The following is a 15,931-nucleotide window of genomic DNA, read 5'->3' on the forward strand; positions in this document are numbered from 1 at the left end:
AATCTTAAAATACATAATATTACTATTTGGTAAGGTTTTTATAGATACCCTTAAGTATACCCATACTTTAAAATATGATGTGGCCCCATTTATAACATTTTTATTTTACTCATTAAACATTTAATTATAAGCAATTAAGAATTCTATTTTTCTAAAATTACAGTTTGAAAGAAGTTTTCTTTTAAAAATTTCTTCACGTAGCTACCTTTCAATAAATTTCTAATTGTTTGAAGAAAATTCCTCAATTTTAAAGATTAAGCAAAAAAGAGACCTGTGAGTGAGTCCTCAGGTGAAAAAAGAGCAAGAATTTTCTGGGTTGGATCACCACCATAAAGAGGTACAAAGCCCACATTTGACAGGCTTATAGGAATCTGAAATGACAATTGATTAAAAGATTAGTGAAGAGTCTGTTAAGAAAATATAAGTCAAAAACAGCATGATTCTGCCAAAATATTAACATTTCACAGAAGATATTTCTAGTCTTAAAAAAAGTAATTCAGAATTCCCTTTAGTGAAAATTTTATCTTAGGAGGAAAAATGAAAATTTATTTCAATAAAATATTACTGTGCTCTAGCCACAAGTATAAATAAAAACAAAAGAACGATGTGGTCCATAAAGTCATTAAAAGTGGTAGAGCGTCCGCCCAGCATGTGGATGTCCCAGGTTCAATTCCCAGTCAGGGCACACAGGAGAGGCACCTGTTTCTCCACCCTTCCCCCTCTCCTTTTTCTCTCTATTTCTGTCTTCCCCTCCCACAGGAGCAAAGTTGGTCCGGGCACTGAGGATGGCTCCATGACCTCTGCCTCAGGTGCTAGAATGGCTCCAGCTGCAACAGAGAGAGACGCCTCAAATGGGCAAAGCATCGCCCCCTGGTGGGCTTGCCGGGTGGATCCCGGTCAGGCACATGCGGGAGTCTGTCTCTCTGCCTCCCCACTTCTCACTTCAGAAAAATTAAAAAACAAAAACAAAAAAAACTACAGTTCATCATGTTATTTAGAGTAGAGGTTTCCAAAGTTTTTAAAATTGGGGACCAGTAAAAATAAAATTATTTTGGGAAGCACTAAGGCAAAACTCACCCTGAGTATAAGCAAATTTAACTAAGACCACTAGGTCTATAATCTTCATACAACATCAGGGTGGTTAACTCTTTTGTGGACCAGCACGAAAATTTCTGGCAGACCAATCCACAGACCAGCAATTGAAAAACTGATTTGGACAATTTGGGGAGGGGAGGTTTTTCTATTAAAAACACCATTTTCCCCCTTTTTTTTTTTGAGATACATAGAATAAAATTTTTCTGCCTTCATTAACCCAACATTAATTCTCCACTTACAGACAATATTACAATTAAGAGAATCATAAAATATTGGTGCTAGAAGACACTTTAAAGAATCTTGAAATCAACATAATTATCCTGAAGAAAAATCTGAGGTGTAGAGGTTAGAGAATTTACCCACCATCAAGTTCACAGTGGAATTATAATGATTACAAGTCTAATGATATATTACAATATATCACAGCTAATCTGAAACTTTGATTTTCTATTTTAGAAAAGGGAAGACTTGTGACACAAAAATGTGTAATGTAGCCCTGGCCGGTTGGCTCAGCAGTAGAGCGTCGGCCTGGCATACAGGGGACCCAGGTTCGATTCCCGGCCAGGGCACATAGGAGAAGCACCCATTTGCTTCTCCACCCCCACCCCCTTCCTTCCTCTCTGTCTCTCTCTTCCCCTCCCGCAGCCAAGGCTCCATTGGAGCAAAGATGGCCCGGGCGCTGGGGATGGCTCCTTGGCCTCTGCCCCAGGCGCTAGAGTGGCTCTGGTCGTGGCAGAGCGACACCCCGGATGGGCAGAGCATCGCCCCCTGGTGGGCAGAGCGTCGCCCCTGGTGGGCGTGCCGGGTGGATCCCGGTCAGGTGCATGCGGGAGTCTGTCTGTCTCTCCCTGTTTCCAGCTTCAGAAAAATACAAAAAAAAAAAATGTGTAATGTAGTGTTTCGCCGATTTTTTTATTAAAAGTTCTAATCTCACAAAGTCCAAATCTAAAAAAAATTTAATGGAGTTAGCTCAAATACGGTAACAAATCTTAGCAAAATTGGTAAATTAATTTTTTAAATTGCTTTTAGAAAAAGAGGGTGAGGGTGAGAAAAAGAGAAAAACATCAAATTGTTGTTCCACTTATTTACACATTTATTGGTTCATTTTATATGTGCCCTGACCAGGGATCAAACCTGCAATCTTGGTGTATAGCAGGGGTCGGGAACCTGTGGCTCGCGAGCCAGATGTGGCTCTTTTGATGGCTGCATCTGGCTCGCAGACAAATCTTTAATAAAAAAAAATAACATTAAAAATATAAAACATTCTCATGTATTACAATCCATTCATTTCCTACTGCTCATGTTCATGGTTGCAGGTGGCTGGAGCCAATCACAGCTGTCCTCCGGGACAACACCAAATTTTTCTTGGATAATGCTTAATGTACATGCTTCGTTGTATGGCTGTCATGGAATTACATTTTAAAATATGTGGCGTTCATGGCTCTCTCAGCCAAAAAGTTCCCGATCTCAGGTGTATAGGGACCATGCTCTAACCCAGTGGTAGTCAACCTAGTCCCTACCGCCCACTAGTGGGTGTTCCAGCTTTCATGGTGGGCGGTAGCGGAGCAACCAAAGTATAAATAAAAACATAGATTTAACTATAGTAAGTTGTTTTATAAAGATTTATTCTGCCAAACTTAGCGAAAATCTGACATAAAGTACTTGGTAAGTAATTATTATTATATGCTTTAACTTGCTGTAACTCTGCTTTATAAATTTTATAAAGTAAAGTTACTTCCCTACTTTATAAATCACCATTACTGTGGAACCAGTGGGCTGTTAGAAAATTTTACTACTAACAGAGATACAAAAGTGGGCAGTAGGTATGAAAAGGTTGACTACCCCTGCTCTAACCAATTGAGCTACCTGGCCAGCGCTAAACTACCATATTTCCCCATGTTTAAAACACTGACATTTATAAAACGCACCTTAATTTTGGGGCCTGAAATTTGAAAAAAAAAATGTATTACATAAAGTTATTGAACTCAAGTTTTATTAATCATAAAATTCATATAACACTTCATCAGATCAAAAAAATGGAAAATGCAAGTAAAAAAAAAATCTACAACCACTGTAAAGGACACAGCCAGTTTTTAGAACCCAAATTTTTCGAAAACGGGTGCATCTTATACATGGGGGAATATGGTACTTAATTTTAAAGGCACAACACAGATATTAAGTAATATAAACTACAGCTTTTTTTTAAACTTACAGTTTTTTAGGGGGATCTACTGTACTAACCAATCAGTATTAATCCATTTTACTGATGTCTTCTTATGCAAATTTCAAAAGCGATTAAACACTTCTTGATTTCATGTGTAAACTCAACTGAAAGACTGATAAAAATCACTGTAGAACACCTTACCGTAATATTGAGAAGAGAAAAACACTCAGGATTTTCAGGGTCCCCACACCTTAGATCTGACATATAATCTTCAGCAGAATTTTCTAATTCCTCATGACTGCAATTATCCAGCATATCCACGGGGAATGCCATCCTCTTTAACAAACAACATGGGACAAAATGTTTCAGAAAATGAAATGCTATCTTCCTTTTCTCACAGATAAAACTGTTTAATGTAATGTTTCTACATTTTATTTTACAGAGAGTTCTTTCTCACTATGCCAAGTCAGACTACAACTTGACCTGCTGATTTAACAATATGTCAAAAAGAAAACTTTTAAACATTCATTTTAATTAAAAACAAAATAAAATAGGAATTAATGGTGATTCTTTAAGTGATATAAATATATTTATAGAGATGCAGAATATACCTATTTGCATATAAACACACACAAATATATCCCCATATACCTGTCAACATTACAAATCACTACAAAAGGAAAGAAGGGAACTTTCTGGAATAACAATACAATGGCCTGACCAGGTGGTGGCACAGTGGATAGAGTGGCAGACTGGGAGGCAGAGGACCCAGGTACAAAACTCCAAGGTTGCCGACTTGAGCGTGGGATCATCAGGCTTGAGCACAGAGTCATTGGCTTGAGCATGAGATCATAAACATGACCCCATGGTTGCTAGCTTGAGCCCAACAGTCACTGGCTTGAAGCATAAGGTCACTGGCTTGAGTAAGGGGTAACTTGCTCTGCTGCAGCCCCCTGGTCAAGGCACATATGAGAAAGCAATCCATGAACAACTAAGTTGCCAAAACAAAGAACTGATGCTTCTCATCTCTCTCCCTTCCTGTCTGTTCCTATCTGTTCCTAGCTCTGTCTCTCTCTCTATCTCTATCACACATACAAAAAACAGTTCTGTAACTGCATCATAGTGATGGTTGTTCCACCTTATAAATTTACTAAAAAGAAAAAATAATCACTGAATTTTACAGTTGCAATGGGTAAATGCTTGGGGAAACACTAAACATTGTCCAACTAAAGTCTGGAAAAATGACCACTACTGTATAACATTACATAAATACTTGTCAATGCAATTAGATTAGAGGCACAACAATTAGGTAAGAGTATATGTGGGGGAACTATTTCTGCCTCATTTTTCAAGTAATATATTTAATTGGAAAACCCAAAAGAATCAATGGAAAAACTATACCAATCAGAAAATGTAGTAAAAGAGCAGGACACAGTTACAGAAATCAAGCAAGCCCCCATATATACAATAACCAGTAAAAAGAAATGAATGATAAGAACAGAATGTGTCGGGAGCCGATCCACTGATGCTGGCTAACTAGGTCACAGCAGGAGAAGATCCACAACTGCTGGTAGACAAAGTCACAGCAAAAGAAGATAGAGTCACCGCAGTAAAGACCAACAGCTGCGGGTTGACAAAGTCACCGCAAAGGAAAGGCACAACGATACTTCCCCCTTTAATCTTTTGAATTAATCTGGCCTTATATTCCCCCCTTTTCTGGGTGTGTGCCATTATTTATGGTACAGGAATAATAGTACCGTGCTTTCCCTGTAGATTCGTAGTAATTTCTTTGGAAATGAGACAGAAGGTGTAAGTTCCACAGAAAAGCCTGTAAGCCCCTTGAACTGGGCTCATAAACATAAGAGGCTGGCTATGATATCCCTCGTAAAGGGTTAAGGTTGTAGGAGAATTTCTTCTTAATCATGTTAGAAAGAATAGATTGTGACTTGTGAATGGGTAGAAGGCAGTGGCTGTGCGCAAAGCACCTTTTGGCCTTTACTTAATTCATCATTTTTCCTCCCTAGCCTTTTCATGTGATAGAGTAGAGAAACTTTCCTTTCTTCTTGCTTATTTGATCTGCAAATAGTGTTTCCAGGTCGACGTTTTATCCACTGCGCCACCACAGGTCTAATCTGCAAATAGTGGAACACTCTAAGAAGAATATAGTTAGAACTTACTAGTGTGTGAATATAGTAAATAAATAAAGTTTAACTAGACATTAGAATCTTAGGTAAAGTGTAATGGAATGGCCCGTTGCATGGCTTGGAATGGGAATGCAGTCAGCAAGAAAAGAATGTTTTGCTAAGAGAATTGTTTTATGACTGAAGGCAGTTGCTGGGCTTTCTCAGTGAGACACTCTCATGAGGTTTGTATACTCCCCAAATTTCTTTCTTCAGATAATGAGAGGTATGGGGGGGCATCCATAGAAGCAATAGCAATTAATGTCTTCTGAAATTATGTTGCTACTAAGCTATCTTGCGAGTGCACTCTATATATCTTTAAGTAAAAGTTACTCTTAATGTTATGTCAATTTCTTAATGGGCAAGCCTTTTGTTATCTTGTGAGAAAAGTTAGGACACTGCATAAACTCAAGGCCATTTGCCTGAGCAAGCGGTGGTCCTTTGCTAGTCCTTAATGATTTTGTCTGTTAATCTCTCTCTGCCCCTTGACTCACAACAACAGTAAAGTTGAGTTATTAGTTAGTACTAATCCTTTAAAAGCTTTTACCGATGTTATCGCTATTCAAGTTATTTTTTAATTGTACTTTGAATGATTTGCCACCTGATTTGTAGTTTATAGATATAAATTAACTGTTATCTGGAAACATGTAAACATAGTGAAACAGAAGCAATGATTAATACCATGTAATTGTAACTTGGTGTGTGTGTATAAAAAAAGGAGCTGTACTAGCATTTGGCAGAGATGCATGGCAGAAAATGCTAACTAGAGAATAAAGAGAAAGAAAAGAATTCGGCTCTCTCACTCGATTTCGCCGACGCCGTCTCCTCCTGTGGGACCCCTGGATCCCCCCCGGGGCTGGACCCCGGCAAGAATGCCATTTACAACAGCAAAAATAAAAAATGGGCTTAAATTTAACAATAACAAACAGTAAAAACCATTATAAGTAATACAACATTCTCGAAAGTAGCAAAAGGAAAGATAAACCATGTTCTTGAAAAGGAAGATTCAACATCATAAAGGTAGCAGTACTCCCTAAAATAATCTATTAATTTAATACAGTCCTAATGGAAATGCCTTTAGGGTTTTATTTTTTTCTTGAAGAAAGACAAGTTGATTATAAAATTAATTTGAGCTCGGTTGCTGAGCAACGGAGCAGCAGCCGCAGATGGGCAGAGTATCGCCCATAGGGGGCTTGCCGGGTGGATCCCTGTCAGGGAGCATGCGGAAGCCTGTCTGTCTGCCTTCCTACCTCTAATAATAAAAATTCTATTAAGTTAATTTGAAAGAATATGTAAGAAAAGCTAGAAAGATCCAGAAAAGAAAAATCTGAAAAGGCAGAGCAATGAAAGGAGAAAGATACAGGCCCTGTCAGATATTAAAACATGTTACTAAACTTCTCTAATTAAAACAATGTGATACAACCTGACCATGCGGTGGCACAGGGGATAGAGCGTCGGACTGGGATGCGGAAGACCCAGGTTCGAGACCCCGAGGTCGCCAGCTTAAGCGCAGGCTCATCTGGTTTGAGCAAAGCTCACCAGCTTGGACCCAAGGTCGCTGGCTCAAGCAAGGGGTTACTAAGTCTGCTGTAGCCCCACAGTCAAGGCACATATGAGAAAGCAATCAATGAACAACTAAAGGCCTGACCTGTGGTGGCGCAGTGGATAAAGCGTCAACCTGGAAATGCTGAGGTCGCCGGTTCGAAACCCTGGGCTTGCCTGGTCAAGGCACATATGGGAGTTGATGCTCCCAGCTCCTCCCCCCTTCTCTCTCTCTGTCTCTCTCTCCTCTCTGTCTCTCTCTCTCCTCTCTAAAAACGAATAAATAAAATAAAAAAATATAAATAAATGAAAAACTGATGATTGATGCTTCTCATCTCTCTCCATTCCTGTCTATCTGTCCCTATCTACCCCTCTCTCTGACTCTCTCTCTTTCTCTGTTAAAAAAAAAATCAATAAAGAAAAAAATTTGAAAAGAAAAATTGAAAACAATGTGATACAGGTGTATGGAGCAAGTTATAGAAATATATTCTAACACCTATGGAAACTAAGTATATAATTAAAGAGCTATCTCGATTAGTGGAAGAAAGGATTTTTCAATAGGTTGTACTGCTACATTGGTCTGGATTACAAAGTTTAAATGAGACATTAATTTTGCCTGTTTTGAACTTCTAATGCCTGGTATCATACATTATCTACTGTGTTAATTCTTTTCACCCAATATTGTTTCTGTGAGAAACATAGTCATTGCATCTATCAGTTAATTTGTTCCTTTTTATTGCTATGGTATTCATTCTATCATGTACAAATACAATTTACTTACCTATTCTTCAGCTAATGGACATTTGCACTGTTATGAGCATTCTTGCTCATGTATTTTAGTGAATATGTATACGTAATATACCGTATTTCCCCATGTATAATATGCTCCCATGTATAAAACGCACTTTAATATCGGGGCCTGAAATTTGAAAAATAATGTATTACATAAAGTTTATTGAACTCTTTTATTCATCATAGAATTCATACAACTCCTCCTCCCTGTCAAAACTCCCATCCATTAGCCTGTCTTCATCTGTGTCTGATGATGAATCACTGTCTTCATATATTGCCTCGTCCTCAGTTCCATCTACGGCATTTGAAACGCCACACTTCTTAAATGACTTGACAATGATCTCAATCTTGATATTATCCCAGGATCTTTGCACCCAAGTACAAAATTCTCCTATAGCTGGTTTCTTTACTCTTCCTGCTGGTGTCAAATTGTCCCCAGAAGACTTTATCCATTGGTTCCATTAGTCTCTCATGGCAGCTTTGAAAGGTTTGTTTTTTTCTTTTTTTTTTTCTTTTCTTTCTTTTTTTTTTTCTTTGTATTTTCTGAAGTTGGAAACGGAGAGGCAGTCAGACAGACTCCCGCGTGCGCCTGACCAGGATCCACCGGCACGCCCACCATGGGGCGGTGCTCTGCCCATCCGGAGCGTCACTCTGTCGCGACCAGAGCCACTCTAGCGCCTGGGGCAGAGGCCAAGGAGCCATCCCCAGCGCCCGGGCCATCTTTTGCTCCAATGGAGCCTCGGCTGCAGGAGGGGAAGAGAGAGAGAGAGGAAGGAGAGGGATAGGGGTGGAGAAGCAAATGGGCGCCTCTCCTGTGTGCCCTGGCCAGGAATCGAACCCGGGACTTCCACATGCCAGGCCGACGCTCTACCACTGAGCCAACCAGCCAGGGCCTGAAAGGTTTGTTAATGCTGACATCAAGTGGTTGGAGCTGGGATGTCAAGCCTCCAGGTATGACGGCAAATTTTGTTTTGCGCTCTGCAGCAATCTTCTTTGTGTTTTTTGTTATCTGTGCCCTAAACTGATCAAGCACCAATAGGGCAGGTTTGCATAAGAGCCCACCTGGTCTTCTCTAATTCTCAAACCAGATCTTCATCCCATCCTGACCCATCCAGCCCTTGTCATGAACGTGGACAATTACTCCTCAAGGAATGTCTTCTTTTGGCATTGTTTTGCATTTGAAAATCACCATATGAGGCAGCTTGGTTTCATAGCACAACAAGCTAGAACAGGGGTTGGGAACCTATGGCTTGCGAGCCAGATGTGGCTCTTTTGATGGCTGCATCTGGCTCGTAGATAAATCTTTAATAAAAATAATAATAACATTAAAAATATAAAACATTCTCATGTATTACAATCCATTCATTTCCTACAGCTCACGTTCATGGTTGCGGGTTGTTGGAGCCAATCACAGCTGTCCTCCGGGACAACACCAAATTTTTATTGGATAATACCTAACGTACATGGGTCGTTGTATGGCTCTCACGGAATTACATTTTAAAATATGTGGCGTTCATGGCTCTCTCAGACAAAAAGGTTCCCGACCCCTGAGCTAGAACAAATGTATAACGAATCTTTTAATGTCCACTTGTGTTCAGTTACAGTTTTCACCCCCTTCTTATCAATAGTTCTGTTACTTGGGACATCAAATTGAAGGAGTACATCGCCCATATTTGCAGTCTGTCCCAACTCAAACTGATGTGTCTTCCAACAGTGAATGACAAAACAATGAAATTCAAGGACCTTCTGCTCACAGCTTTCAGGCATCTTTTGGGCAAGTCTGGTTCGTGTACACATACTTAGTCCATTCCGTTTCATGAACCTGAAACACCAGTTGTGTCCTCCTTTGAAATCAGTAACTTCTTTTTCATCAGCAATTCTTCTTCCTTCATACTGAACCATCTTTGTGGACACAGGAATTCCAACTGCCCTTTGCTCTTCCATCCATATCTTCAATTCCCTCTCTAAATCAGGCCATTTTGCTGACTTACCTCTCTCATGGCCTTCTGCCCTGGCGTTTTTCAATAGGGTTTCCTATTCCTGTAGCCAGTCTCGGATTGATTTCTCAGTTGGAGGAGGACCAAACTTATGTTCAGCAGCACGATTTCCATTCACTTTTGCAAACTGGATCACCTTTAACTTGAAATTCAGCACTGTTCGAAAATCTTTTCTGAGCCATTTCTGGGCAGAACATGGCAAAACATAACCTAATATAATATACCTGTGACAAGTGTGAAACATTGAGTGCAAAGACAATAAGTGCCAAAAAGTGGGAAATGCAAGTAAAAAAACTACAACCGTTGTATAAGACACACCCAGTTTTTAGACCCCAAATTTTTCCAAAAAGGGCACGTCTTATACATGGGGAAATACGGTACTCATTTATGTTAGGTCTGTATACCCACACTAAATAATTTATCTATCTAAAAGTAAGCAAGGAGATGACGTCAGCGTAATGGCGCGGTAGGAAGCGATATCGATAAATCTCCCCCAAAACTCAACAAGATCTTCAACCAGAAACAGAAAAACCTATCCTTGGAGCCTCCAGATGTTTCGCAATACACCCAAAGGTATGGTCGAGCAAAAAATTGGCTAAATATATAATCAAACCCCTAAGGAAATAGGGAGTAAGAAATGCTCCGCTTTCCTCACTAACCTTAACAGGGCGGCTTTCACTGGGAACTGAGAATATAGAAACTGAGGCGGGTAAAGGGGGTGAATAGATCCAGGCCGCGGCACAAACGGCCTAACCAGGCTGTAGCATGGAGATCCAAGCCGAGGAAAAATTGTGCCTGTAGCAACCCAGTCAATACAAGCTAAGACTTGCGCCAAACCCAGACAAAGAAAGACAAGTGGGGCAGCCATTTTTCCCTGATCTCCTGGTCGGCGCATGCAGATAGTGGGCGAGAGATTCCTCCAAGTGCCTCAGCAGTGGGCGCTCGTGTTACCCCACAGAGAGGCAGAGTCAGGAGCCTTTGTGTGGGCCGAAAGCGGAAACTCTGGGCCGCCCCAGCGCCCTGAGGGAGCCGCGCACGAGGAGGGAGCGAGAGCCAATTCCAACGCTGCAACTTTTCCGTGCGGGAGGGGGTTTCACTCAGAGGGTGAGACTTCCGGCCTGATATCCTGGTCTGCGTGCGCAGATAGTGAGCGACAGTTTCCTCCGAGTGCCTTGGCAGTGCGTGCCGTGTTATCCCACAGAGGGGCAGAGTCAGGGACCTTTGTGTGGGCCAAAAGCAGAATCTCCGGGCTGCCCCAGTGCCCTAAAAAAGCCGCGCATGGGGAGGGAGCGAGAGCCAATTCCAACGCTGGAACTTTTCCATGTGGGCGGGGGTTTCACTCAGAATGTGAGACTTCCGGCCTGATATCCTGGTCTGCGCACAGATAGTGAGCGAGGGTTTCCTCCAAGCGCCCCAGGAGTAGGTGCCCACCCGTATTACCGGACAGAGTGGCAGAGCCAGAGGTCTTTGAGTGGGCAGAAGCCCTGACTGATTATGCTAGCAGCTCTGATTGACTGAGCCTTACCCAGAGCCCTGTGCTGAGTGGGAATAGAGTGGGGAGTTGCCAGCTCTTTGAGCCTCTAACTATCCAGGCAGAGGCAGCAGCAACACCATAGCTGGATTATCAGGCTATTAATTGAGGAAGGAAAGACTAGGAGAGAGGCTCCAGGAACATGGACTCTCTCACTGTCGGAGCGTATAAATGTTAATGAGCCTCGACTGCCAACGAGACTGAAGCACAATACATGACATCACCATAGAGACTTATCAACTGCAAACCTCTACCTGAGCGTGCCAAAAGGGCAGAACCCAGGGTACAGAGTCACCGACCAGGAAGAGGAAGAGAAAAGAAAAAGCAAGAAGATAACTGTCGGGAGCCGATCCACTAATGCTGGCTAACTAGGTCACAGCAGGAGAAGACCCACAACTGCTGGCTGACAAGGTCACAGCAGGAGAAGACCCACAACTGCTGGCTGACAAGGTCACAGCAGAAGAAGATCAAAAACTGCTGATTGACAAAGTCACAGCAGAGAAGACCAATGGCTGTGGGGTGACAAAGTCACTGCAAAAGGAAAGGCACGATACTTCCCCCTTTGATTTTTTTAATTAATCTGGCCTTATATCCCCCCTTTTTCTGGGTGTGTGCTATTATTTGTGGCACAGGGATAATAGTACCGTACTTTCCCTGTAGATTTGTAGTAATTTCTTTGGAAATGAGACAGAGGGTGTGAGTTCCACAGAAAAGCCTGTAAGCCCCTTGAACTGGGCTCATAGACATAAGAGGCTGGCTATGATATCCCTCATAAAGGGTTAAGTTTGTAGGAGAATTCCTTCTTAATCATGTTAGAAAGAATAGATTGTGACTTGTGACTAGGTAGGAGGCAGTGGCTGTGTACAGAGCACCTCTCGGCCTTCACTTAATTCAACATTTTTCCTCCTAGCCTTTTCATGTAATAGAGTAAAGAAACATTCCTTTCTTCTTGCTTATTTGATCTGCAGATAGTGATACACTCTGAGAAGAATAGAGGTAGAACTTAACTAGTGTTTAAATATAATAAATAAGTAATATTTGACTAGACAATAGTATCTTAGGTAAGGTATAATAAAATGGCCCATTGTGTGGCCTAGGATGAAAGCGCAGTCAGCAAGAAAAGAATGTTTTACTAAGAGAATTGTCTTTTGACTAAAGGCAATTGCTAGGCTTTCTCAATGAGATGTTCTCATAAGATTTACATACATTCCAAAATTCTTTAATAATGAGAGAAATATAGAGAAATCCATAGAAGTAATAACAATTAATGTCTTATGTTGCTACTAGGCTATCTTGCAAGTGCACTCTGTATATCTTTGGGTGAAAGCTATTCTTAATGTTCTGTCAATTTCTTTATAGGCAAGCCTTTTAGAATCTTGTGAGAAAAAGTAGGACACTGCTTAAACTCAAAGCCATTTATCTGAGCAAACGGTTGTCCATTGTCAGTCCTTAATAATCTCGTCTGCTAATCTCTCTCTGCCCCTTAACTCACAACAGCAGTAAAGTTAGTTAACTTTTAGTACTAATACCTTAAAAGCTTTTACCGATGTTGTTATCACTATTCAAGTTATTTTGTATTTTGAATGATTTGCTACCTGGTTTGTAATTTATAGATATAAATTAACTGCTATCCAGAAACATGTAAACATAGTGAAACAGAAGCAATGATTAACACCATGTAATTGTAACTCAGTGTGTGTGTATAAAAAGGGAGCTATACTAGCATTGAGCAGAGATGCCTGGCAGTAAATGCTAACTAGAGAATAAAGAGAAAGAAAAGAATTCGGCTCTCTCACTCGATCTCGCCGACGCCGTCTCTTCCTGTGGGACCCCTGGATCCCCCCCGGGGCTGGACCCCGGCATTTGGCGCCCGATACAGGGACCTACAGGTAATCCCCCCTCGTTGTCTCGGGACGGCTAGGACTCCACTCAGGGTGCTGCAGACCCCCCTGTAAGAAAGACAGGGTGAGGATAGGTGGAGAATTTCAGAACTTAAGATTTTGAGAAGTCATGGGCCATACTGAGTCTAAAGAAAGAAGACTCTTTATAAAAGTCATTAAGTATACACTTTCCAAAAAAGGAGTTAATGTTTCCACTAAACAAGTAGCTCGTTTTATGAAATTCGTACAAAAATGTTCTCCATGGTTTCCAGATGAGGGAACGCTTGATTTTGAGAAATGGGTTAAAGTTGGAGAAGATTTAAAACTTTATTATGAGGTACATGGACCAGAAAAGGTTCCAGTTGATACATTTGCTTTATGGAGCTTGATTAAAGATGCCTTAAATCCAGAACATGAGATGCATAAACTTTCTAAGGCAACTGCTCCTCCAAAAGAAGAGACTCCGTTAATTAGAAGTAAAAGGCAGTCTCAAGATACTACAAATCATGCTATGGCCTCTTTAAAATTAAGTAAACATCAGGATGATAGTGAAAATCTTTTATCTCCAAAAGATGAGGCTGAATTAGAAGATGAGGCAGCTAAATATAATAGGGATAATGAGGATTGGAAGTCAAAAACAGTCTTGCCCATATTATATCCCTCCAAGACTGACAAAAAGGATGAAAATAAGGCTGTTAAAATGTCTTTGCCTCTACCAGTACAATCACCAGATGTTAATGAAAAGAAAAAATCATCAGGGTTAACAAGGTTGCAGAAGGCAATTCAAGCTTCTTGCGACCAAGGGGAAACTGATTTGGCATTATGTTTCCCTGTGGCTGTGGCTGGTGAATTTGATGAGGAGGATCCTACATGGGAGCCGCTTTCTTATAAATTATTGAAAGAGTTGAAAATGGCTTGCAGTCAATATGGACCCACCTCTCCTTATACTATGTCTTTGGTGGAAACAGTTTCTCATAATTGGATGACTCCTTATGATTGGGAACAAGTGGCTAAAGCTTGTTTATCTGGAGGAAATTATCTCCTTTGGAGAGCTGAATATGAGGAGCAAGCTAAACAACAGGCAGTTAGGAACAGGAGGACACATAATCCTGTGATTAGAGAAATGATTACGGGAGAAGGAGAATTTGCTGATGTTAGTGAACAGTTAAAACTTTCTAAACCAGCTTTGATACAAGTGAATAATTGTGCTATATCAGCTTGGAGAAAGTTGCCAGCTTTGTCTGGTGGAGATGTTACTGTGGTAGGAGTAAAACAGAAAGGTGATGAACCTTATGAGGAGTTTGTTGCTCGGTTGATTCAAGCAGTAAGAAGAGTTATTTCAAATGAGGCGGCAGGAGATATTATAATTAAACAGTTGGCTTATGAAAATGCTAATTCCACTTGCCAGGCTATGTTGCGGTCAGTGAGGAGAGAAGGAACGATAGGAGATTTCATCAAAGCCTGTCAGGATGTAAATCCTGCTTTTGTTCAGGGAGTAACTATTGCTGCAGCTTTAAAAGGAGAAACGTATCCTCAATTTATTAAGACTATGTATCAAGGAAAAATGCCTTCTGTCAATGAAGCTTCCTCTAAGGGAAGTCTTACTTGCTTTACTTGTAATCAAACGGGTCACTTTAGCCGACAATGCCCTAACAAGAGTGGGCAAGCAGGCCCAGGAGTGCAAGGGACAGCTCCCGTAATTAATAATGCTAATAATAATGTCCCATTGCCTAAGACTTTGTGTCCACGCTGTCAAAAAGGATATCATTGGGCAAAGCAGTGCCGTTCTAAATTTCACAAAAACGGACAGCCATTAGGACCAAATTTAGGAATAGAATGGCAGCCCCCACATAATTCAAATCTGACAAGTAATCAAAGTAGCAATCAGGGAAACTGGCAAGGGGGCCAGCCTCAGGCCCCGATAACAATTGGGGCCAGCCTGAATCCATTTGTCAACTCCGGTCCGTCTCAGACCTCACCAGGGCAACCCCAGGCAGCGCAGGACTGGACCTCTGTTCCACCGCCTCAGCAATATTAACCCCTGACAGTCCGGCGGTTACATTACCAACAGGAGTTAAAGGTCCCCTTCCTAAAGGAATGGTTGGATTATTAATTGGCAGAAGTTCAACATCTTTAAAAGGAATATACGTAATGCCAGGAATAATTGATTCAGACTATGAAGGGGAGATAAAAATAATGATTGCTCCCCCAATTAAAACGCTTGAGATTTATCCTGGTCAAAGAATTGCTCAACTTTTACTATTGCCTTACTGTCCCATCGGAAAGCCTATATCTGAACAAAAACGGGGAGAAGGTGCCTTTGGCTCCAGTGATTTTGTGTTTTGGATACAAGAAATTAAGAAAGTTCGGCCACTAAAGAAATTAAAGATTTCTGGAAAAGAAATCGAGGGGCTTTTAGATACCGGGGCAGACGTCTCCTGCATTGCTGGCAAAGATTGGCCTCGAGCCTGGCCGACTCAGTCAACTCCAACCTCATTAGTTGGACTTGGCCAGGCTTCAAATGTTGCTAAAAGTTCTCAAATATTAACCTGGCAGGATGAAGACAATAACCAAGGAACTTTCTGCCCCTATGTAATTTCAAGTATACCATTATCTCTCTGGGGGAGAGACATTTTAGAACAAATGGGTGTTTTCATGTACAGCCTAGATTCAAAAGTAACTGCACAAATGTTACAGATGGGTTTTGATCCTAATCGAGGGCTAGGAAAGAAACAGCAGGGCCAAGTATA

At 41.1% G+C, this 15,931-nt stretch overlaps 1 protein-coding gene across 8 annotated transcripts in view; it reads right to left on the reverse strand.

The window, feature by feature from the left end:
* FAM169A (family with sequence similarity 169 member A) overlaps positions 1-15,931 on the reverse strand; it is an 89,267-nt gene that overhangs the window by 43,506 nt on the left and 29,830 nt on the right. For all 8 annotated transcript variants that reach the window (XM_066377414.1, XM_066377386.1, XM_066377435.1 and 5 more), the window contains exons 2-3: positions 3,461-3,595; positions 272-371 (exon numbers count right to left, since the gene is read on the reverse strand). In XM_066377414.1, coding sequence (XP_066233511.1) covers positions 272-371; positions 3,461-3,592 — 232 coding nt within the window. In that variant the 5' untranslated portion in view covers positions 3,593-3,595. The remainder of the gene's footprint in view (positions 1-271; positions 372-3,460; positions 3,596-15,931) is intronic.

Source organism: Saccopteryx leptura, chromosome 1, assembly GCF_036850995.1.
Source record: "Saccopteryx leptura isolate mSacLep1 chromosome 1, mSacLep1_pri_phased_curated, whole genome shotgun sequence".
NCBI classification, from domain to species: Eukaryota; Metazoa; Chordata; class Mammalia; order Chiroptera; family Emballonuridae; genus Saccopteryx; species Saccopteryx leptura.